We start from the raw sequence: 25799 nt of genomic DNA on the forward strand, positions 1-25799 counted from the left end.
GAATTGGAGGTCTGGAAGGGGTTTGCAGCCCATGGGCCCCCAAGGTTAACAGGGCAAAATGTTTTTAAATATATATTTCTAGCTAGAATCCTGCGCAGAATTAATTTGTTAATCCTGGCCCATACCCGACACGCAAGTACCTTATCTGCAACCCAATCCATGACCCGCTGACCATCATGAAACAGGAAGTGCTGTCATTGTAAACCGGAAGTGACATCATACGAAGTAGGCATGATCAGAAAAAAAGGAGTAAAACAGGAAGTGCTGTCATTGAGTGACATCATTAGAAGAAGGCGTGGTCAGGAAAAAAAGGAGAAAAATTCGCTATTGAGAAGACCCGGGACCCGTAAACCCGAAGAACCGCCGACCCCGCTCCTGAAACTTCTACCTGCAACCCGCTGGGTACCGCAGGTTTTTGCGGGTAACCCGCTGCAGGACTCTATTTCTAGCCAGGCAAAATGCCACATTGTGTGGTTTTGTATTGATAAAGGGCTTCTTCAGGTTGGAGGTCAGAAACGGTTTTGGCATACAGATCATAAAAATGTTTTTGGCATTTGAAATTCTCTGGTGTGCATCCCAGGGTTTAGTAGTAAGCTGAATCCTCCGTTTAGCTCACAAAGAGTTTTCAGAGCTATGAATGCAATCATTCAAATGCCCTGGTGGGCAAAACATCTTGGCAGCAAAATGCTTGCATCTTATTAGGGACTTCCATCACCTTTGGCACAGAAGTTGAATGTTTCATTCCTGGTTGTGTTTTCTGGTTATGATCTTGGATTGCAGAATAATTGAAGCCTATTTTGCTTGCACGGTACATCCCTGAGTTCTGCTCTTACTTACAAATCTTCTGGCCTTAGATAAAAATGATTTAACAGCTGTAAGTAAACACACATTGTATTATTGGCTCTAGTCTATGCCTTCTTGAAGGCCACCAACTTTTTCCTTTCCCCACTAATATACAAATGCCAGGCTCATTTAGTAACAGTGGTACATTTGCACTGTTGCAGTAACCCGTGGAAACCAATCACATTTCTATTTAATATTATTATTCTTCCTGCAGCTGGCTATACAAAGCTAAGCATTACTTGGTTGCTTTGGATTTTCTGCCACAGATAAATATTGCACATCAATGTAACTGAACTTGAATAATGTTTTCACCTTTTTCTTTGTTGAGTTTACAGCACAATAATAATCCATGCACAGATACTATAGTACAAGGGCATTATGGGGAGGCACATTTATTAAAGGTCGAATTTCGAATTCATGTGAGTTTTCTTTAACTCTATTAAATTCAAATATAATCTAAATTCGATTGGGGGGTTATTTAGTAATAAAAAAAAATATCTAAAATTCGCACAAATTTAACTGACTCAGAAACTCGAAACAAATTCGGATTGACCCATAAAGAAATGAACTGCTCTGCCATGTTTGCAATTGTACATGCGTGAGGTGCAACGTATAAGGGCAGAGGGGTCAGAGAATTGGAGGTCAGGAGGGGGTTTGCAGCCCCGGTGGGCCATCAAGGTTCCAGTCCGACCCTGCATATTACCTGTAAGGCCTGCAGGGAGTGCAAGTGTGAAGAGGGATATCCCTCTGGTTACATATTGAAAAAACTTCAGTATAGTATAGGTAAATCTAAAACAACTGGACTTGCTTAGTAATCATTGAAGACGTTTCACTACTCTTCAGCTTCTTCAGTTCAACTACCTATACTAGATATACCATGACCTGGATGAATGAAAATCTTCATAGTCATTATATATACAAATATACTTTGCCTTAAATGGATTTGATTTTCTAACTTTTCCTTAGAGTATTTATGGGGGAGGATTAGATAGTTAATCAGAATACCCATGCGCAGATAAACCACCTATCTATAAGCCAGAGACTGACACAACTAAGTTGGGGGAGCTCATTAGCTCTATTTAAAGAGAACATATACCCCCACTTTTGACGTCAGCTCAGCTGGGTTTATAAATATTAATATAATTTCTTGTTCCATTATGAAGTGATGGATTCTGGGTCTGGATTCCATCTGCTTTCCAGAGAATCTGTGCACCACCCACTGTAAAAAACAGAGGGACCTCAAGTCCCATAATCCACTACCTCAGCTGATCACATGGGAAGATTGCAAGGGTAAAAACAAAAAATAAAAAAAGTTGTTTTTTTAATATGAAAATAATAAAATACATTTTCATCACAAGTCCCATTTATTTTTGTTGAAAACAAAGGTAACTATACTTTGCTATTACTACAGCTACCTCCGATTAGCCAACACGTTTGCATAAGGCATTAACAGCCATCTGCTTGTTTTCTCCTCCCTGATAGGAAATTGGGTTCCGACTTGAAAGCCTGCGCACCATCCTACAACAGGAAGTCCTGATACAGGAGGATGTGGAGCTGATTGAGTTGCTTGACCCAGGGATCCTGTCTGCTGGTCAGACCCAGAATCAACAGAATGGCCACCTTCCTACGCTCTGGTCCATAGCAGCTCCAAATATTTGGTACTGTTCAACAAATAACTTTTCATGAAACACTGATACTTTCCATAGTGTGAAAAATCTTCTCTTTAACTGTGAAATGTTGTGATCTGCACAGATATTAATGTGGAAAGAGTTTAGTATCTTTGGGCTGTTATTTTAAATCTAATGTCAGCTGCTCAGCTCACAGGCAAACTCCATCCTTCCCCCACCTTGTCCCTTGTTACACTCATTGGCTTTATGACAAGTGCTTGTTGGCTCACAAACTCTCATTTAGAGACCATGACACACATTTGTTCCTAGCTCACAAAAACAGCTAAGTGTTTCCATTAACTCTAAATACTTCTGGTTTTGTAAATAACTTGGATTCCTTTTCAACAGTTGTGTTTTGCCTGGACATTTTCAGTTTTTTTCAGTATGCTCAAGGACTTTATTCGTTAAGAAAAATTAAGCTAAAAATATCAGTGTTGGAACATTAAAAGGATCCTGTCATCAGAAAACATGTTTTTTTCAAAACGCATCAGTTAATAGTGCTACTCCAGCAGAATTCTGCACTGAAATCCATTTCTCAAAAGAGCAAACATATTTCTTTATATTCAATATTGAAATCTGACATGGGGCTAGACATATTGTCAATTTCCCAGCTGCCCCCAGTCATCTGACTTGTGCCTGCACTTTAGGAGAGAAATGCTTTCTGGCAGGCTGCTGTTTTTCCTTCTCAATGTAACTGAATGTGTTTCAGTGGGACATGGGTTTTTACTATTGAGTGTTGTTCTTAGATCTACCAGGCAGCTGTTATCTTGTGTTAGGGAGCTGCTATCTGGTTACCTTCCAATTGTTCTTTTGTTTGGCTGCTGGGGGGGAAAAGGGAGGGGGTGATATCACTCCAACTTGCAGTACAGCAGTAAAGAGTGATTGAAGTTTATTGAATATAAAAAAATCTGTTTTGCTCTTTTGAGAAATGGATTTCAGTGCAGAATTCTGCTGGAGCAGCCCTATTAACTGATTCATTTTGAAAAAAATTTTTTTTTCCCATGACAGTATCCCTTTAACAAAGGCAGTGGAAACAAGTAATTAAGCGTTAACGTGGAATTATCAGATATTTACCAGGTTATACATTGACATTTTTTTACCCATGTTTTAATAGTGTGTTATTTTCTAGCACATTAGGCACTGCAATTCCACATGTTTCCTAGTTTTAAAATGAATTTCCCCCTGGTTATTAATATTTATTCACATGTTTTTGTTGGTGTTACTGTGAAGTGATCTAGTTGCTGCTTTTATAAACCATAGTTGACTACACTACTGCTGCTACTCCCTTTCTAAGATCTAGTTGTGTAAAAATATCAGACTTTCAGGTAGAGCTTCACCGATGTTTATTGCCTTATAGTAGGAGTGTCCATACCTTACTAATGCCAGGTCTACTTTTAGTCATGATTTCCTATTATGACCTTCATTCATAAAAACTTTGTTAGCATTCTGTTCTGTTCCTATTATCTGAAACTAAACAAGATACTGTTTTATTTGCATTCCATGCTGTTATGGATGGAAACACGACCAAACAAAAAGACCATAAAGTTTAGGGTGTGAAGGAAGAAGGAGCAGAAAAGTCTTGATGGCAAATCATATCCGAGACTCACTGTTAACAGCAAAACTTAATTTAAACTATTAGAAGTGAAGTTTAATGTTTCTTTGTGGTTGTCTTTTGTGCTGCTTTCATGTGGGGATTTACACGTATTTATGAAGGCAACAAAATGTTCAGTTCTTGCAAATGAATATTTAAGCTTCATGTTGTCAAATTAATAAGAGGGAGAATGCATGGTTTAACTCCTATGGGATTATGTAATAAAAGACATGCATTTGCCTAGGCGAAGTAACCTGTAGCAACCAATCAGCAGGTAGCATTTACTTTTACTTGTTTAAAAGCAAATCATTGTATTGGTTGCTATGGGTTATTGCAGCTGGGCAAACTTATGAGCTTATTTATCAAAAATATAATTTGTTTGTGAGGCTTTTTCTACTTCGAATTAATTCACAATTCTCGAATGTTTACTCATTTATGAAAAAAATCTGTAAAAAAACTCGATTGAAAACAATTGTGAAAAAAGTTTATAGGGTTATAGGCTTAAAAACTGTAAATTTGTAAGTTTACAAATGCGAAAACTTCAATCTCGAATAAAAAAATGGCTTGAATATTGCCTAGGACAACTCCCCTTGACTTCTACATTCAAGTTTTTGAGTTTTTTTTGCTTAATACATAGCAGACATTCGAGTTTTTGAAAATATAATTTTGAATTTGTGAATTTTTGTGCAAAAAAAATTTGAATCATGCCAAAAATTCAATTTCGAACCTTGATAAATCACCCCATTAGTGTCTACTATTACATATGAGCTTTTTGTTTTTTGTCCAATTTGATATTTGCACCGACACATATCAATGTTAGCTCAGCGATAACTTCTGGTGTCTTGGGAGAGGGAAGTGTTTATAACACAATGACACTGCTATAACCATAACTATAAAAGTATGCTATTCATGGTAGGTGGTGCACAATTTTTCCGATTAAAATAAAAAGGATCCTAGGTATCTTGAACTGTTAAACATAAAAAAATGTTTCTAGCTTTCTAGTTGATAATTCCATAGCTGACAAGAAGAAGTACAATTTTTTTGCTGTCTCCTGCTCTACCAGAGTCTTCCTAAAACAGTAATCTGCTTTTTTCCCTTTGTTTGCTACAGGGAAACGTCCATGTTATTTGCTTTTCTTAGTGCACTGGCTGCTTTGCAGTCCTGGTCCATTTCATCCTCACTTATATGGGGACCAAGCTTCATCCTCTTTGCTGCCTTTACTGTCCTGAGAGCTCTCCATACCTGGCGCTCAGCTAGATTCCGGATGATCCTGAGAAAATACTGCAGCCAAGTAGAAGGCACAGTAGCGAATAGCCGAACCTTCACTAACCTTGTGAGAAAAGCCCTGCGCCTCATTCAGGAAACAGAAGTTATTTCTCGAGGATTCACCCTGTAAGTATTAGGTTTAGAACAAGCAAAATATTAAATTTTAGTTTAGGAATGAGGGTGCAGTTGCAGGCTTTTGCTATACAGACTCAGTGAATAGAAATATTTATTTGCACAGTAAACAAAACTATACCTTACTATGCAAGTAATACTTTAAGAAGCCGATGGCCATTGTATACAAAACCACAAGAAATACAGCTGCACTTGTGAAAGATTTCCGAAAGAATATACACATACAGGGAAGAGTATACTTCTTGTACACTAGCCATTATCTTTTTTTTATATAGCATTTGTATTGATATTATACCCAGCTTTAATAAAAGGACCACTGTACTCTGCTTTTCAAACCACTATTTGCACTGGGCAATATTTACCCTAATTCTGGCCCTCCTAGTATAACAGGTATCATTGGACCCCAGTATAACTACTAGTTATGCTGGCACAGTCCATTAATTTCTTTATTTATGCAACACCATGGTAATAAATGTCCAGTGATCATAAAAATATGTGTAGATTGTGCAGATTGTGGCTCACTGATTCTGATACTTTTTAGCATGATGCTTCTCTTGGTACAGTCATTTCTGCTATATTTTCCAATCCAGTGCATCCACCACTGTAGTAGTTGGGTATTATTGGGTTATTATATTTGTTATAGATCAGTGTAATAAGCAACAGTCAATAATGTTCTCACTTAAACTGTTTAGCAGTACAATACAGAGCCATTTACAAATCTTATTTTCCACAGTTTTAGTCCTATTCTTGAGCACAGTATGTTATTTTCTTTTGCAATGAGTCAGTGGGGGTTTCCATTGCGGCAGTTATAACCTGTAAGGCACTATTAATTTCATTCAGGTTGTAACATGCAGCACTTCATGGCATTGAGTTAAATCTGCAACATTTATACTCATTCAACACTTTACTAAAAGTCGTTTTTTTTAATTGTAACTCAACAAATTAACCACATATGCATAGATTGCTTTGCTGTATATTAATAAGCACACAATGTAAACAATATATCCCTGCAACTATCCTCATATGCCTTATTGAGGGAGTATAGCAAAGCTATAATATGAAATAGCACCCGTCATTCTAGAGAGGGACTTTAACCTTCTGTTGTTGTTTAGAACAAATAGTTGAGGAGGGTATTCAACAATTCTGAAATGACTGTTATTCAGTGATGTAAATTAGTTATCTGTATTTAATGTAGAGTATGTAGAAATGTGGTTTGGCTGGAACATCTGTACAGATGTATCACATTTTACTTTTCAAGTTTGCTTGACAGGGTCAGTGCTGCTTGTCCATATGGTAAAGCTGGGAAACATGCCAGTCAGCACCTCTTAGGCTTACGCAAAACAGTCTACCGGACCGTCAGAACCAACTTTAGAATTTCTAGGCTTGCCACTCTGTACATGCTGAAACAATATCCTTCATAAGGGGATTCAATATTTAAAAGAAGAATACTAATATAATAATCCAGAGGGTTTCAGATGACTTTGGTTCGAGTTTTTTTTTTTTGGTTCATTGTGTGTGCAGGCTTCCCTTAGCTATTAAAGTTACAGGCAGACAATAACATTGTTGTAACAGTCACAGTGAAAAACTGTAGAAAAATTTTTGACAGCACAAAAGGGATTTACATAACTTGGGTATTCCAGTAAAACATTTGTCTATTGGTGCTGATATACAGTACATGTGTGTTGCTGTATTTTCCTTTCACAATTTTATGTCAAAAACATAGACATTTTCAAATCAGCAAATAGGATATTGGAATGTGGTCAGTAAACTTTGGGCTGAAAGAGCTATGGGGTCTATTTCAGTTTATCCTGAAAATTATATTTCTTAGTTCATTTATTTGTAAAATAAAACTAAATGTTTGAACAGTAATTTAATTCTCAATCAAGAAGGCAAAAGTTTTAGGTTTAGAGGATGTCAGCTGATGAAAGGCGCTGAAGAATGATAAATGTGCTATCAAATAGGCTTGTCACAGCAAATGTAGTGCATTAACCTGAGATGTAATAGAGCAAGCAAATGGTCCAGTAATATGTTTCTTTATACTCATGAATCTGGCTGTGCCTGACAGATTAGACCAGGGGTGCCCAATAGGTAGATCGGGATCTACCAGTAGACCTTTAGCTGGTGATCAGTAGATCTCAAGACACTGTCAACAAACAGCTTGTCTAAATCACCCTCCTGTTTCATGCTTTTCATTCAGATATTTATTATGTTAAGGGTACCTAAGAAATTGTGGATTGTTAAATATAACAATATACATTTTTCCATCAATCAATAATTAAGTAATATTTTCCATGGAACAGAATGCTAACAATGCTTTTATGGATGTAGATTATAATGGAACAATATCACTAAAAGTAGACCTCACATTAGTATGGCACTCCTGGATTAGACAATTCACTTACTATGTAGTTTATTTTGTTCAATTCTAGGAAATGCCTGCTTGGTTTGACATTAAATATTTAAAACGACTACATCTGTCAAACTCCTGTGCAGAATTTGCATATGAAAGTAGTTTCCCAGCTGACAAACAAAGCACAAATTTTCTGCCTGCATTAAACTGACTCAAGTGTCAAATGGTTAGTTAGCAGGAACAGTGTCGGACACCAGGGGCCCACCAAAAGACCTTAGATCAGGGGCCCACTCTCAGTACTATTATAATTACTCTTCTCACGCAACCTCTATGCTGCTATTATCTTTTCTTTACATGCTATAATCTATTATTCAATCTATTTAGTCTCTTTGTTCTCATAGAAATAGGTAATGGCCATGAAATAGGCCAAATGTTTTGAAGCAGGAGGGCCCACTGACACCTGGCACCTGGTATCCCTGTGGGCCAGTCCGACACTGAGCAGGAAACTAGTGGAAGATTGTTGTTGGATTACTCCTTATATCTACTTACCTGCATTGGTAATTGTACTGGGCAGAATTACATGGAAATTTGCATTCAATTTGTAAATAATATTTGTATTGGATTTGGCACATAGTTCGTGGTTGTGTAGTATATTTGGTGCGTGGGAAAAAGTTTATCATTCGAGATTTGTGATATGAAATTGTTAAACCTTACCTGCTCCATACACTTACTTAAAAAAGGTAGAACATAGCCCTCCATGCTTTAGACATGAGGGGTTGTGGCTTTAAACTGTAATTACCTTTGAAGTAATTGCATTGTTACATATGCAGTGCAAATTGTCACGCATCAAGCATCAAAAAATTGTGTAGGCCATAGACTTCAATCAGATGTCGAATTTTTCGTTGTTTTGCGAATGTTTGGCTAAGCAAGACGGGTGATATTTGCCCATCACTACTAATAAGGCATACTAGATCACTGAAACATTACACACATATAAGCAACACATGCAGCAGGGCAGGGTAATCAGCCATACAATTATTTTGCTGATAATTAGGAATTCTAGTGAACCTTCTATGACCTTTTTATTCACTTTCCCCACGTTATTTGGTCTTTTTACCAGTGTAACAAAATCCTGATTTCCACTTTGCATAGAATTTGAACTTCACTCAAGAATATCACAACATTTTTATTGAATATATACTAATATGAAGTGCTTTCCTTAACCCCAATCAACTTATCCCCTAAACTCTGAGATAGACAATGTCACCAATTACATCTGTGTCGTTCCCTTGAAAGACCTGGGTTTGGGATTGTGTGAGGAGCATGTGTCCGAGGAGGATGCCCATAATTTAACAGATGCTTTCAGTCTTCCTGCTTTGAAGGTAAGTCATGCTTGGTATCTACTTACTCCACCAGCAATTCTATTTACATATGTATATGAATATGAACAAAAGAGTTCCAAAAAAGATTATTGCTCAACAGGAGACAGAATGTTGAAATAAATCAACAAGATGTAGAAGTTCCACAGCTCCAAACCAATGTTGCAGATGATCTCAATAAGCGAAGATGAAGTGAAGACATAAGGCTCATAAAAGTTTATTTCTGTTTGTATATTATGAGTATGGTAGGGAGTCTGCAAAAAAAAAAGATGGTATTGTGTGATTTATGCTTTAATGTCTTATTCAAAGAATGAGTGATAAGCTCCAAAAGGAACACACAACAGTTTCTATGCCATCACATACTTTTGGTTTCTATCACCTCTTCAGTGAATTGTGTACATTTTAGCCATGAAGGTGGAAAGTGAAATGGGTACTGATCACCATACCATTTTATTGTACAAGTATGGGACCTGGGGTTTCCCTAATTTGGATTTCCAAACCTTCAATTCAGTCTATTAAAAAAATCATTTAAACTTTAAATAAAAGTACCTCCAATAAGGAGTAATTATAGGTGTCTTAGTTGGGATCAAATACAAGGTACTGTTTTATTGTTACAGAGAAAAATGAAATCATTTTTAAAAATGTGAATTATTTAATTACACTGGAGACTATGGGAGATGGCCTTCAAGTAGTTTGAAGCTTTCTGGATAGCGGGTTTTCCAATACCTGATCTCATACTTGTATTACTCTTTTGTTCCAAAATAAGGCTTTGCTTCTAAATTAGCAACCAAAATTTGTTTGTTTGTTCATGTGTGTCAGTTCTACAGGGATTTGTGTTAACAGTACAATCGAATTGAACTTTCCTAACCCTGTTAAAGTCTCTACATTCTACATTCTATTTCACAGGTCCTGTTCCAGCTTTGGATTGGGCAGAGTTCAGAGTTTTTTCGTCGTTTGGCTCTGCTGCTCTCTCCAGAAAATGCATCTCCGGGCCCTTCAATTAGCCCAGAGCAACTTGCTCATTTTATTTGGTCTGATGTGGTACAGGATCTACCTCATACTCAGGCTACATGCTTGGCTGAACTGAAGCGCAGTTACGAGTTTTATCGCTACTTTGAAACTCAACACCAGTCTGGCTTGGAACACACTGCTAAGAGGAAGAAGGAGGTTTGGGAGCTGAGCAACCTTCATGGAGCCGTACGCAGTTTGCAGCTTCACCTGAAGTCTCTGCTTAACGAGTGAGTCTATACAGAAAGGTTTGAGCATTAAATAACTTTTTCTGCACAGTACAGTAACCCATTTTGGGTCTTGACCAGTAGATTAACAATTCAAGGCAAGTTTGGAAACCCCAAAGGTGTGCTGGAGGTAGGAGGCGGGGGTGAGGGAGTTAAAACATTGGGTCTGCTGGGTATGCTGCCTCAGGCAGTAGCAGACCCAGATGTGCCCATCTATGGAAATCATCTTTTTTATTTTAACACTGTCTAAAGCAATAGAGCTGGATAAAGGTGGCCATAGATGTGCAGGTTTACCTACAATATCGGAGGAAGGAATGGACATCCCCATCTCCCTATCTGCCACTAACCTTCAGTTTAAATAAAGTATTAAAGGAAAACTATACCCATAAAATGAACACTTAAGCAACAGATAGTTCACATCATATTAAGTGACATATTAAAGAATCTTACCAAACTGGAATATATATTTAAGTAAATATTGCCCTTTTACATCTCTTGCCTTGAGCCACCATTTCGTGATGGTCTGTGTGCTGTCTCAGATCACCTGACCAGAAATACTTCAACTCTAACTGTAACAGGAAGAAGTGTGGAAGCAAAAGACACAACTCTGTCTGTTAATTACCCAATGGCACATACTACTAGAAAAGTATATTATTATTAAAATGGTTTATTTACATGAAGCAGGATTTTACATATGAGCTGTTTTATGCAATATCTTTTTTATAGAGACCTACATTGTTTGGGGGGTATAGTTTTCCTTTAAGAGAACAGATCAGACCATGTTCTGGCCTGATAGCAATCATATGAAAATTTACAGTGGTGTGAAAAACTATTTGTCCCCTTCCTGATTTCTTATTCTTTTGCATGTTTGTCACACAAAATGTTTCTGATCATCAAACACATTTAACTATTAGTCAAAGATAACACAAGTAAACACAAAATGCAGTTTTTAAATGAGGGTTTTTATTATTTAGGGAGAAAAGAAATCCAAACCTGTGTGAAAAAGTAATTGCCCCCTGAACCTAATAACTGGTTGGGCCACCCTTAGCAGCAATAACTGCAATCAAGCGTTTGCGATAACTTGCAACGAGTCTTTTACAGGGCTCTGGAGGAATTTTGGCCCACTCATCTTTGCAGAATTGTTGTAATTCAGCTTTATTGAGGGTTTTCTAGCATGAACCGCCTTTTTAAGGTCATGCCACAACATCTCAATAGGATTCAGGTCAGGACTTTGACTAGGCCACTCCAAAGTCTTCATTTTGTTTTTCTTCAGCCATTCAGAGGTGGATTTGCTGGTGTGTTTTGGGTCATTGTCCTGCTGCAGCACCCAAGATCGCTTCAGCTTGAGTTGACAAACAGATGGCCGGACATTCTCCTTCAGGATTTTTTGGTAGACAGTAGAATTCATGGTTCCATCTATCACAGCAAGTCTTCCAGGTCCTGAAGCAGCAAAACAACCCCAGACCATCACACTACCACCACCATATTTTACTGTTGGTATGATGTTCTTTTTCTGAAATGCTGTGTTACTTTTACGCCAGATGTAACGGGACGCGCACCTTCCAAAAAGTTCAACTTTTGTCTCGTCGGTCCACAAGGTATTTTCCCAAAAGTCTTGGCAATCATTGAGATGTTTTTTAGCAAAATTGAGACGAGCCTTAATGTTCTTTTTGCTTAAAAGTGGTTTGCGCCTTGGAAATCTGCCATGCAGGCCGTTTTTGTCCAGTCTCTTTCTTATGGTGGAGTCGTGAACACTGACCTTAATTGAGGCAAGTGAGGCCTCCAGTTCTTTAGATGTTGTCCTGGGGTCTTTTGTGGCCTCTCGGATGAGTTGTCTCTGCGCTCTTGGGGTAATTTTGGTCGGCCGGCCGGCCACTCCTGGGAAGGTTCACCACTGTTCCATGTTTTTGCCATTTGTGGATAATGGTTCTCACTGTGGTTCGCTGGAGTCCCAAAGCTTTAGAAATGGCTTTATAACCTTTGAAATTGAACTCAGGTGTGATAAACCACAGTTAAGTTATTTTTTAACAAGGGGGGCAATCACTTTTTCACACAGGCCCATGTAGATTTGGAGTTTTTTTTCTCCCTTAATAACGTAAACCTTCATTTAAAAACTGCATTTTGTGTTCAATTATGTTATCTTTGACTAATAGTTAACGGTTTTTGATGAGCAGAAACATTTAAGTGTGACAAACATGCAAAAGAATAAGAAATCAGGAAGGGGGCAAATAGTTTTGCACACCACTGTATGTCTGACAAAAGCTTGTGACAGTCTCCCACAGAGAATCGTCAGATCGGCAATACATGCAGAGATATTATCGGCAGCCGACAGAAATTTTCTAACTTGTCCGAACGACCGATGGCCATGGCACGAAAAATGTCGGGATACTCCACACACGGTCTGAAAATCATACGAATCGCGGATTCGTAAGATTATATCTGTACGTCTATGGCCAGCTTAAAGAGTAGCTCGAGTTACCTACCCAGCCAGATGCTTATGTGCTGCAGCCAATTGTATTTATTTCCTTTAGTGCTGCTCTTAGGAGCAATAACCAAGTAAAAGGTTAGCATTTTTAAATGGTATATACTTATTTGGGTGTAAGAGTCACTAATGAAGAGAGTGGAAGTGATAAGTAGGGATAGGTGAGTTAAAGGAAATGGGTGCATTGCACTTAAAAACTATAGAAATATATGGCATGGGCACCACATGCACACACTAACACTAACCAAAAATGTAGGCTAGAAATGTTGTATATAATGCTTTTGGCTTCTGTACCCGCCCAGGCAACCACAGCCCTTTAGCAGTAAAGATATGTGCTTCCAAAGATGCCCCAGTAGCTCCACATGTTCTTTTCTGTTGATTCACTGCACATACTTAGGGGCTGACACACTATATACAGTACATATAGAATAGAAATTTCACAAAGGCTGAATAGTATATTCAAATTATTCACATTTCGCACCAGAATGTAATAGTAAGCCCTGTAGCATCAGCAGGCCAACCTCATTTCTGCTTGATGGTTTGTGCTAACCCCTTAGCCTAGCTTCTCAACAGCTGCTCAGAGCCCACTGAGCATTTGAATGTCGCAGAAATCCAAGATGGGAAACTCCTGTGACAATCCTGGATCATTACTATTATAGGGATGCTGAACATTTATTCTGGTTCAATAAGTTAAAAATATAAAATATTGCATTTCTAGTCATATTCAATTTCTAGGTTTTAGTTCTTCTTTGTTGTCAGCTAAAACTCATTAAACATGATATAATCCAAACAGTCCTGTATTGCCTCCAGCAAGGATTAATTATATCTTAGTTGGGATCAAGTACAGGTTACTGTTTTATTATAATAGAGAAAAAGTAAACACTTTTTTTTAATTATTTTCTTAAAATGCACTTTATGGGAGAAGGCCTTTCAATAATTTAGAATTTTCTGGAATAAAAAAAAATATATGTATAGTATTTTTTAAAAGTGCTCTTCTTTTGCTGTATCTTTCACAGTATTTATATGCAGTGTAAGAGAGAGAGAGGCACTGGCCTAAGGTCCTTTACATTTGTGACATGCTGCCATGTTGTTCTTGTTTCCCAGGCATTTTCTGCACAACCCTGAGCAAGTGCATACATAGAAAAGAACATTTTCACCTACTCTGAGCATAGACTTAGCTTTATGCATTTATATCTCAAAAGCTATAAGAAAAAATTACCAAACACATTTGTTAAAAAGAATTACTAAGCATCCAATATAGTTTGATGGAATTTTTATAATAGAAGTGGTCCCCTTTAAGTAACCCACATATTATTGCTATATTATAATATATTATGCTATATATAATATTATGCTATATTATATATTAGAATAATATAGTCTCTCCAGTCTGAAGCTCATCCACGGTAACACTTTCTTTTCCAATTTACACACAATGCCTATTAAAACAGACAAAGTGCAATGGAAGGAGATTCCTAAAGTAGTAAGTTTCTTTTATTGATACCCAGTCTCCACTCTTTGACATACACTCACATTTTTGCATAAAAAGATACAGCATATATATGTATATGTATTATCTGTCCATGTTCGTTCTGGTTGCTGCTGCTCCTCCTTCACCCTCATACTCGGCTGTCACTGCGCCTACTTTTTCCATCTGCTTGTTGTTATGCAATGTCTGTAGCTTTGCAGCTCCAGAGCTGTGTACAAGAGTTGCCACACCTAGTGGAGACGCCAGCTAGTTTTGGACTCCCTTGTTTTATACGTTTTGCAGGCAAAGGCTTTCTTTCTCACACACGCTAAGTCCATGACTCATTGAAAGCTGGAGGTCCGTGGCTTGTATGAAAACATGGTCACGAAACTCTTCAGTGACTTCTAAAAAAATATATATTTTACAATAGTACATTATTCCCTGTATATTTTATCTTGACTTCTGCAGCTGCTTCCTAGACAGCCCCAAAAGACTTTCCTCCTCTTAATTCGTCCTGAACACTGCCAGTTATCTGACCAAATATTCCATGAATGACCAATGAGTTTTCAACAACTAGAATACAAGCTATTCCTTTTAAATTTGTATCTTTTTCATCCAGCAATGGGCAGGGGAATGGAGCCTCAGTACACTTTCACACAGTGCAATATGCCACAGATGTCCTATATATATATATATATGTATATATATACACAGAAAGTGCTTTCTATGCAAATATTGATATAGTGTTGTACAAGTACCTCTGAGGTGACAGTTGTTTGGAAATTCATTTGTTTTGCTGCTAACATTTTCATTTCTTATGTACATTTAGTTCTGCCTCACAGTCCTAAAAAATGCTGCAACTTCATACAGAACACATAATATTTTCTTTGTTCATAAATTCTTCTCCCTCCAAGACTTGTTCAGCTATACCCATTACATTATGATAGTAGCCTTGTCCAACAATTCAATTTAGTCCATCTAATAGCCTTTTATCATTGTAATGTACGTAACATAGATTTCAAATCTCTCATCCTAATATATTGTGTTATTAAATGTCCAAATAAATATCACAAGACCAAGACAAGACGAGAGTCTGGCTATTATACATCAAAATACTGTTTGACTTCTAAAGACTTAAAGGATTGTATGTGCAAAATAAAAAATGTTTCTAATATAGTTAGTTAGGCACAAATGTAATGTATAAAGGCTGGAGTGACTGGATGTCTAACATAATAGCCAGAACGCTACTTCCTGCTTTGCAGGCAGTAACCAATCAGTGACTTAAGGGGAGGCCACGTGCTTTTCAATCTGAGCTGAATGCTAAGGATCAATTGCAAACTCACTGAACAGTTATGTCCCATGTGGCCCCCCTTCAAGTCGCTGACTAGCTCAGAGTTAGAGAGCTGAAAAGCAGGAAGTAGTGTTCTGTTCTATTCGACATCCAGTCACTTCAGCCTTTATACATTACATTTTTGGCTAACTAACTATATTAGAAATATAATTAATTTTGCAGAGCCTGTCTATTTACCCAGTTTTTATACTGAACTGTTGCTTTAAAATTCTCACGCAACCATCAGTAAGGATGAGAGTGTAGTTTAAAGATCCAGGGTTCTAGGAATGTAAGGCTGATGATGTCAGTTATAAATGTAAGTAGAGATGCTTGTCTTGCGCTGACTGACCATAATCTCTTCTATCTAGGGTGATGGTTCTGGAGGATGAATTAGAAAAACTTGCCTCCTGTAAGGAAATGCAAGCGATGCCACAAGAAGCCTCACTAATGCTGGAAGAGAAGCTGAGGATTATTCAGCCCCATGTGCAGGCCAGTAACACCTGCTGGGAAGACGCCTTATGCCAAGTAGAAAGGATGGTCCGAAGGCCAACCGCAAAGAAAGGTACCAAAAGCATCTGATACAATCAGATCAGTTTCAGATCTAAAGTTGGCCATAGATGTAAAGATCCGATCGTACGAATCATCGTACGATCGGACTTCCCCATCTCCCTACCCTCCACTAACCATTCAGATCAAAGTCTTACCATTCCGATCAAATAAAGTAGTTAAAGAACAGATCAGCCAATGTTCTACCTGTCCGATCGATCAAACGACCGATCTGCGCCGGACGAAAAATGTCGGGAGTCTCCACACACGGTCACAAAATCATACGAATCCTCGATTCGTACGATTGGATCTTTGCGTCTATGGCCAGCTTTAGAAAGAGATCTTCTAGACGTCTACTGATCTCCATGTAAAGGAGCAATAGTGTATTTGCTTTATTTGTATATAAAAAAGTCTGTTGCTGATAAAGACCTACTGATAAGGCAAACTACAAGCAGTTACTAAACCAGTGAAAGAGAAAGAAAAACAAAGAAAGAAAAAGTGCAGTAACTATGGATTCAAGCCATTGATGCAGCAATATTTGTGTTGTCTGGGCCCTTCTAGTCTAGTGATTGCCTGTATGGTTTAATGGGTCATTGCAACACTGCGGTTAAATTGAGCTTGGCAATACAAGCAAAAAGGTTATACCATTCTATCCAATCATTTCTAGAATATGTTGATATTATAAACAATATATATTCAAACCCTTTTTAGATACTGGAAAATCTTCTTGTGAAAATTTGAATTGCCCTGTGGTGTCTAATGTGCATCCAGCACTGTGCATCGAGGACAGAGATCCTGTACCAGAAGAGCAGGTAAAAAAATATTGTGTCAGAGGCTTGCCTCTAGATGCCATGATAGATAACAAACCCTGGTTTTAAACATACAGTTCCCCTAAATGTCAGTTCTTGATCAACATATTCCTGGGCTAGTTGAGGAGGACCAGTAGCCCCATATCATGCCTTTTTCTACTCCTAACCAGTATTACTTGCAGAAATACTAGCTCATTCCTAAACTCACATTATTTGGACAGAAAAAATGTATATCAATATCTAAAGTTACTTGAAAAATGTTTTAAAGTATATTATTAGAGACTAGAGACACTTTTTATACTTTTTAGGGACAGATTTCCTCAAATATAGAGGATAAATTAGAATAATGTATCCTGTTTTGTTTCAATTTATCCTCTATATTTGAGGAAATCTGTCCCTAAAAGTATAAAAAAGTGTTTCCAGTCTCTAAAAATATATACTTTTAAATATTTTTGAGTAACTCCAGATATTAATATACACTTTTTCTGTCTAAATAATGCAATTCGAAAATGTTACCTTAACTATAACACTTTATTACAACTTACAGGAATGAACTTAGAATAATGTATCCTGTTTTGTTTCAAGTTCATTCCTGCAAGTTGTAATAAAGTGTTATAGTTAAGGTAACATTTTCGAATTGCATTATTTAGACAGAAAACGTGTATATTAATATCTGGAGTTACTCAAAAATATTTAAAAGTATATATTTTTAGAGACTGGAAACACTTTTTTATACTTTTTAGGGACAGATTTCCTCAAATACAGAGGAGAATAACATAACATTACCCCAATAGCGTTCGCTCTCAGAACTGGACCCTAAAGGTGGCCATACACGGGCAGATAAAAGCTGCCGACAGACCGAGTCGGCAGCTTATTGGCCCGTGTATGGGGCCCCCCGATGGGCTTCCGCGATTGAGATCTGGCCGAAAGTCGCCAAACGAGCGGATCTCTCCGTGTATGGCCACCTTAACACCAAATCTACACATCACCACATTTCTGGAAGCAATGTTCCTTTAAGTAGAATGAAAAATGTGTATCAGAGGTCTTTGACATATTCCTTCTGTTTCTTTACAGATATTGGAGGCTTATGCGGAAGAGGCGCTCACAGATCCGGAGTTCAATAGTGAAGCTATATACTTGTTTTCTCCTGAAGAAAGAGAGAGACAGAAGCGTGAGCGGGACGAGTCCAAGAGAGTTCTGCAAGAACTAAAGGCTGTATTAGGACTAAAGGCATCTGAGGCAGAGAGGCAAAAATGGAAGCAGCTGCTGTTTAGTGAACATGGTATGTAGTACAGGTATGGGATCAGTTATCCGGAAACCCATTAACCAGAAAGCTCCGAATTACGGAAAGGCCATCTCCCTTAGACTCCATTATAATCAAATAATCCAAATTCTTAATATTTATTTCTTTTTTCTCTGTAATAATAAAACAGTAGCTTGTACTTGATCCAAATAAAGATAAAATTAATCCTTATTGGACGCAGAACCAGCCTATTGTATATGCCTATGTTCAAATGATTTTCTAGTAGGTATGAAGATCCAAATTACGGAAAGTTCCCTTATGCGGAAATGCCCCAGGTCCCTACCATTCTGGATAACAGGTCCCATACCTGTAGTTGATTGAGCATACTGATCTGCATGATTCCACATCTGCTTCTTATTCAGTTTTAAAACTGAAATTATTTGTGCCTTGATGTTGATTACAGTGAAATTTTACATACTCTGATTTTAAGTTTCCCCTCATTTTACACTGTGTTTTCCCATCAACATAACATGCATAATGCATTTACCTGATTTTAAGTAAAATGGGGGGTTCTACTATATTCTAGTACAGTAGGTAGAGGTGACCTCCCAGCAGCAGTTGACGACAGAGAGACTTTACCCTGATGTGACTTTATACCAAGGACTTGTGCAGTTTTGTCATCAATCACAGGCTGCTGCAATAGTAGGCCTGTGGGTCCTGACTCATATCCTGGCAACTTCATAGTGATTGGAAGTAGGGATGCACCAAATCTAGGATTCAGTTCGGGATTTGGCCAGGATTTGGTCTATTTTAGATTCGGCCAAATTCTTCTGCCCGGACAAACTGAATCCCAATTTGCATATGCAAATTAGGGTTTGGGAGAGAAATCTCATGACTTTTTGTCACAAAACAAGGAAGTAAAATATGTTTTCCCCTTCCCACCCCTAATTTGCATATGCAAATTAGGATTCTGTTTGTTATTCGGCCGAATCTTTTAGAAAGGATTCGGGGCTTCGGCCGCATCCAAAATAGTGGGTTTGATGCATCCTTAATTGTAAGTTCCCCTCTGATATTTTTTCCTGTAAAGGAGGTTGAATGTTCGAGGCAGTGAGTGTGTTGTGTATATAAGTGACTAATCGAGCTACAGAACTTAGGCAAGTTGTACTCTGACCAAGCTAATGCAAAGTTTCAGTAGGATTTAGTTCAGTCAAACACAAAATAATGCAATGGAAATTTGGAAATGATCTCAAATCTGGTTATTTCTTGTCTGTTTAGGACAGGCTAGTTGCATAGGCAAAAGCAGATAGTCAATGAGTTCCCACATATTACATCAGATTCTATTGTAGTAGAGCATATGGTAATATCATACTTGTATTTAATTACTTGCATACCTTGATAGCATGCTATCTTCTCTACAGCCCACAAAAAGTGTATTTGTGCCTCTCTTTAGTGCACGTGTGTGTGTGCTGGAATTTCCTTACCTTAATAGTATTTACCATACATTGCTTATCACTTGCTCTTTGCATTAGTTATTTGCCAGAGCTTTAAGAAACAGTATAGTTCAGTTTGTTAAAGGAGTCCCATCCAGCATCTGGTATGAATAACAGTTTTCTTCACTGTACAATTGTGTGTAGAGATCTGTGTTGGCATCTTCTTTTCTCTTCAATTTGTAACGGCTGAATTTCTAGGTCTTCTTTTACACACTTGTTCTATATATTAAGTAACTTTTAGAGCAGTGCTGTCCAATTGGCGGCCTGTGCCCCCCCACTGTGATTCCTTACCTTGTGTAAGCTTTAAAAGGTATCAGTACTGAGATGAACTTTCCCCTGCATTGTTTACAACTCAAATTCAGACATTAAACTCCTGCATTGTTCACACCTGCAATCCCCCCTGCATTGTTCACACTTGTAACACCTCTATTGTTCACACCCTAAAGCCCTGCACTGTTCACTCCTCAGACCCAGACTGAAACTGCCCACATTGTTCACCTGTTCCCCACCAGACTGTTGGAGGAGCACCAGCACTGTGTCACTGTATGTAGCACAGTATGAACTGTTCATCTTAGAGTCCTGTGTCCTGCTGTATTCTGCCTGCCCTATGCTCCCTGTGTGTGCCATACTCTGCCTGCCCTATTATGTACCCTGTGGGTTGTGAGCCTGGTAGGGTTTGTTCTGGGGGTTTGATAACATTTGCAAATTGTTGTTAGGTGCCCCAAAGATTTGTTTAATCATGTGGTTGGGGGTGCTGTGTTATCCATAGGGGAGGATGAGGCATATGGATTAAAGGGTATGTTTATGGTATATTTAAGGGTATGACTTACATTTTTCACATGAGTGATGAGTTATATCCCTGCAGTTTTTTTTGATGTGTTACCACCATTAATGTGGACATGGTCTTGAAAGTTCTTGTGATTGTATGGGTGTGGTTTAAATGGGTGTGGTTTAAAAGGTGGAATTGTCAACACTGGCTTCCATTGTTGGCCCTCCATCACATAAACCAGAAAAATTCCGGCCCTCTGTACCACAGAAGTCCGACAGCTCTGTTTTAGAATGTGTTTGTATGGTTTGCTGTGTATTGTCTAATATATTTTTTTATTCCATTTAAAGCTGTAATCACACCTTTGTTGCCTGAAGAGCCAGTGGGAGAATTTGAACCTCCTCCGTCTATATATCCTGAGGACCCTTACAAAAATCTGGGCTTTTATGGGGAAATTACAAGTGAGATAAATGGAATTGAACATGTTAAAGATGCACCTATTCAAGGAAACCTTCAAATGACTATGAATTACGAGGATGAGGCAAAAATATGCCCCGTGTCAGAGGAAGTTGAACCAGCAAGTGGTAAAGAAGAAGGTGAAACTCCATGCCCGGCCCCCAGAACTGTATTGCCCCCGGCCATTAAAGAGAGGCTTGCCCGAATCCACCAGTCATCAGATGTGAATTTTACCTCTAGACTGGCAGCACAAGTGGCTGCACGATCTCTCACATTCACTTTCCTGCAGGAGCAGACTTTTGGGGATGAATGGGATGATGATGAAGATGACGATGATCAGGTTAACAATGTTGATGGTCATGAAAAAGGTAGTTCACAGCTTGAAGAGTAGATTTGTATGGCCAAAGAAAGGAGAGATATAAAGTCCACTTGTATGGCAAGACCGCAGGAAATTGTAGGTGATCAGTTGCCTGGGCACATGGTTATATTACATTCACTGAGTCTGAATAGTCTGTAACATATTCTGCAGTGTCCAAGCAGCTACAGTGAAATGCACTTGCAGTGTTTACAGATGCCGTGTCAGCATTACTGGCCAGCAGCGCAATGTGAGTCCCAGTGGAACTAGAAGAACCTAGAGTTCTTAATTACTAAAATTGCAACGATCACTGATATACAACTCCTACAGTACAACTGCATACATCACTTCAATGTTATTTTAATATTTAATTCTATTTATTCATTTTTTTGTTAATATAATGTCTTTTTTCTGTGTTGTCTTGTTTTCTGTCAAGAGACAAACGTACCCTGGGGGTCATTGGCTAACACAAGTACAGGTATGGTATTTGTTATCCAGAAAGCTCCAAATTAGGAAAGGCTACCTATATTTTACTTTTTCTCCATAATAATAAAACAGTACCTTATTTTAGATATAATTAAGCCTTATTGGCGGCAAAACAATTCTATTGGAATTATTTCATGTTTAAATACATTTTTAGTACACTAAAGGGCCTGTTTATCATGCTGTGTAAAACATTGACGAAAAACATCACCGGTGATGTTGCCGATAGCAACTTGTAGGTGACTGTTGAAATCTAACCACTGATTGGTTGCACCTTGGCGCAGGGTATCGGAGTTCACGGGTACCGTTTTCTTCTCTTCGGTAATCTTCGGGAATAGAGCAGCGCAATGGCACAATTAGCTGTTTCGCGACAACTGCGCATGCTCCGAAAGTCACGGAAAATGCTGAAGCGCCGGAAGAAGACCTGAAGATTACCGAATCGTCTGAAAATGGCGCCCGTGAATTCCGATGCCCTAAATCTGAACAAAGGGGTAATTAAAGAGATAGGGGCATTTACCAAAGGTACCACCTAGGCTGGGGGGGAACAGGGAGGGGGTCTATGGGGGGTAGGGATTTTTATTAGCAAGGGTTTGGTTCTCCTTTAATGTATGATGGTCCAAATTATGGAGAGACCCCTTATCTGAAAAACCTTTAGGTACCAAGCATTCGGGATAACAGGTCCAATACCTGTACTAACTTATACCAGTGCAGTTACAAATAGGAAACGGTAAGCATTTCGTTGTAAGAAGATCAGTGCAAGGATTTGTGACTATATTTCTTATACCTAACAAGCCTAGAATGTAATTTTTTAATAAAACCTACAACATATTTTGCGATGAGTCCCATTTTATTCGAGATATAAATATTCCTTATATAGTAAATAGAAATTTCATAAAGAAACAGAGTTTAGTATGAGTGGCTCTCTATAGCTCCAGGTACCATCGCTGAATGGTGAACTTCCATATCATTTTATTAATCCTTTATTATGGTTACAAAGGATAACTGTCAGAGATACTATACATGCAAAAAGGGGCAAAGGTCCTGCGTAAAGTTTATGTTAGAACGTCACCGGTGCAGTTGTTGCGCTGTCTTCTGTTAGATGGAACTCTAGATAATAATATGGAATGATAGAGGATGAAATACTGAGTGAACTGAACAAGAGTCAAACACTTTGCTGCAGGAAGCAGTAGTTGTGGCATCAGTTCTGATAAACCGTGGTTAAGAGCAGATGATTTCTGTTGCATGTAACACATTAGTCCCTCATTATCACTCACCCACCCACACAACTGAATTCTTGCTTTAAAAACATCCCATTATCTAGCTGGAGAGAGAATGCCTAAAACAAAAGGGAAGTGCTGAGGAATTGGAAAACGAATGCGGCTACATGTTCTATAATTAATTCATTTGGCGGAACTGGAGTGACTATGACAGGAAAGAGCATTTAAAGTAAATATCTTCAAGTATCTTTTGTCATCTTTCTGACGTGTAATTCCTCGCAATAAAGGCATATTTTATTCATGATGCATGCGGTTGTGTTCAGAATAATAGCAGTGTGTTTAAAAAAGTGAATAAAGCTCAAAATGCTATTCTATTCCAAATCAAAACATGAAAAATGTATCAAATTTGTCTTATTCCTTTACAGAAAGTGTAGAAAAGGGAATATTAGGCTGTTCCAAAAAATAGTAATGTCTGCATTCTTCTTTATAAACTCATTCACTGTATAAACTGAAAATGTTTCAAGATGTTGCTTTCCTTTGAATCACTGAACTAATATATAGTTGTATAAACAGTGTTTCTGAGAACTGCTGCACATCTGTGTTACATGGAGTCCACCAACTCCTGGCACCTGTTACATTCCACAATTCTTCTGCATTTCTTGGTTTTGCCTCAAGAACATCATTTTATATGTCACCCCACAAGATTAAGGTCCAGGATTGGGCAGGCCACGTCTTTCAGGTTTTGGTTGCCATTTTAAAGCATTTGAGATCATTTTAGCTGAGCAGCCTATCATTTTCTGCACTTCTTTATATATTTTCCCCTCTCCAATCAACTTTTTAATCAAAGTACTCTGTTCTTCTGAACAATGTCTGGAACAACCCATTTTACTCAGATTTTCAGAGAAATGCACTATAACCAACATGCACAACATTTGCTGCCTTCCTTCTTTAAAGGGATCCTGTCATGGGAAAACATGTTTTTTTCAAAACGCATCAGTTAATAGTGCTACTCCAGCAGAATTCTGCACTGAAATCCATTTCTCAAAAGAGCAAACAGATTTTTCAATATTCAATTTTGAAATCTGACATGGGACTTTTGTCCCATTTGCGTCTTAATTGTAAGGAAAAGATTTTATTCAAGTGCTGTGAATTTAGTAATAGTATTTATTAAAAACAAAACCTATTCTTTTTAATAACATATATGATACACAGCTCCACATGCAGAAAAATTATTTACAAATACAAAGGTTGTTCTGTGTTCTGCTGGTCCCACAGAATATCACTGCCAATGACAGAAGATTGTAACCTGTAAAAAAAACTGCTTGACTTTGCCTTTCACATCAAAACCACTAAGCACACAAAGCTCAGAGATTAGATGTACCCATTAGATACACAGTATATGAAGCAAAGCATTTTTGCAGTAAGGGCCTTAAAGATTATAGCACCCCCCCAATCCACAGTATCTCAGTGGAAGGAAAGAGCTCTCAACAGAGAGCTCTGTACACACACCCTTCCTCTAAGCCAGGGATCCACAACCTTTTGAACCCGTGAGCAACATTCAGAAGTAAAAGGAGTTGGGGAGCAACACTAGCAGGAAAAAAATTCTTGGGATGCCAACTAAGTGCTGTGATTGGCCATTTGATAGCCCCTATGTGGATTGCCACCTGGTTTTTATACAACCAAAACTTGTCTCCAAGCCTGGAATTCAAAAATAATCACCTGCTTTGAGGCCACTGGGAGCAACATCCAAGGGGTTGGAGAGCAACATGTTGCTCACAAGCTACTGGTTGGGGATCACTACTCTAAACTGTCAGGCAAAATAAATAGTATATGATTGTCAAATAGGACTAAAGGGAAAGCTGATTGAGGTTACTATTGTGGTCAGGTGGAAACAATTGATATGTTGGGCACAGACCCTGACATTCTGTAGATAATGGCAAATACCAGAAGGGCTGCTGTAAGATGCCACAGAAAATAACTTTTTATTGGGCCGGTGGGCAGCAGTTTGTGCATCTGAGTAATTGAAATGTCTGGGCCTATTTTGAATCCCAGTCCAGACCTGATTGGGCATCCCATAGAGCAGTGATCCCCAACCAGTGGCTCATGAGTAACGTGTTACTCACCAACCCCTTGGATGTTGCTCCCAGTGGCCTCAAAGCAGATGATCATTTTTGAATTGCTGACTTGGAGGCAAGTTTTGGTTGTATACAACCCTGTAGTACTGCCAAGCAGAGCCTCCTGTAGGCTGCCAGTCCACATAGGGACCACCAATAGTCAATCAAAGCCCATAATTGGCACCAAAGCAATTTTTTTCACACTTGTGTTGCTCTCCAACTTTTTTAACTTTTCGACGTGGTTTACAAATAAAAAAGGTTGGGGATTCCTGCTATGCTTCTGATGAAGTGACACAATGGTCACGAAACGCGTCAAGCGCACATCCCCTGCCCGCTGGTGATTTTAATCTGAGTCTAATAAAGCATTTACAGTTTTAAACGCTGGTTCCCTGAGTGTCTACTGTTCCGGTGGAGTCCGTCTCTGAATTTTGCAAGTTGTTGTTTGCCGCGGCCAGAGCGGTTCCTTAGGACACACCGGCATGCAGATTCCCTGCTAATGGGCTCACTCCGTCGGCTTATTACTGCTCCTGTGAACTCTCCATTGATTCCTGCTATGGAGACTTCAATCGATAATTGC

At 38.4% G+C, this 25799-nt stretch overlaps 1 protein-coding gene across 3 annotated transcripts in view; it reads left to right on the forward strand.

Moving 5' to 3' along the window:
- The window catches only part of vezt.S (vezatin, adherens junctions transmembrane protein S homeolog), a 42707-nt gene extending 19295 nt beyond the window's left edge, over window positions 1–23412 (forward strand). For 2 of the 3 annotated variants that reach the window (XM_018256007.2, XM_041588632.1), the window contains exons 4-12: window positions 2326–2501; window positions 5212–5493; window positions 6758–6907; window positions 9084–9231; window positions 10135–10466; window positions 16112–16305; window positions 17001–17101; window positions 18173–18380; window positions 20948–23412. In XM_018256007.2, the coding sequence (XP_018111496.1) occupies window positions 2326–2501; window positions 5212–5493; window positions 6758–6907; window positions 9084–9231; window positions 10135–10466; window positions 16112–16305; window positions 17001–17101; window positions 18173–18380; window positions 20948–21444 (2088 nt within the window). In that variant the 3' untranslated portion in view covers window positions 21445–23412. The remainder of the gene's footprint in view (window positions 1–2325; window positions 2502–5211; window positions 5494–6757; window positions 6908–9083; window positions 9232–10134; window positions 10467–16111; window positions 16306–17000; window positions 17102–18172; window positions 18381–20947) is intronic. The other variant, XM_018256008.2, reaches the window with a different exon arrangement.
- The last annotated feature ends 2387 nt before the right edge of the window (window positions 23413–25799 follow it).

The sequence above is a fragment of the Xenopus laevis genome, chromosome 3S, assembly GCF_017654675.1.
Source record: "Xenopus laevis strain J_2021 chromosome 3S, Xenopus_laevis_v10.1, whole genome shotgun sequence".
Lineage (NCBI taxonomy): Eukaryota > Metazoa > Chordata > Amphibia > Anura > Pipidae > Xenopus > Xenopus laevis.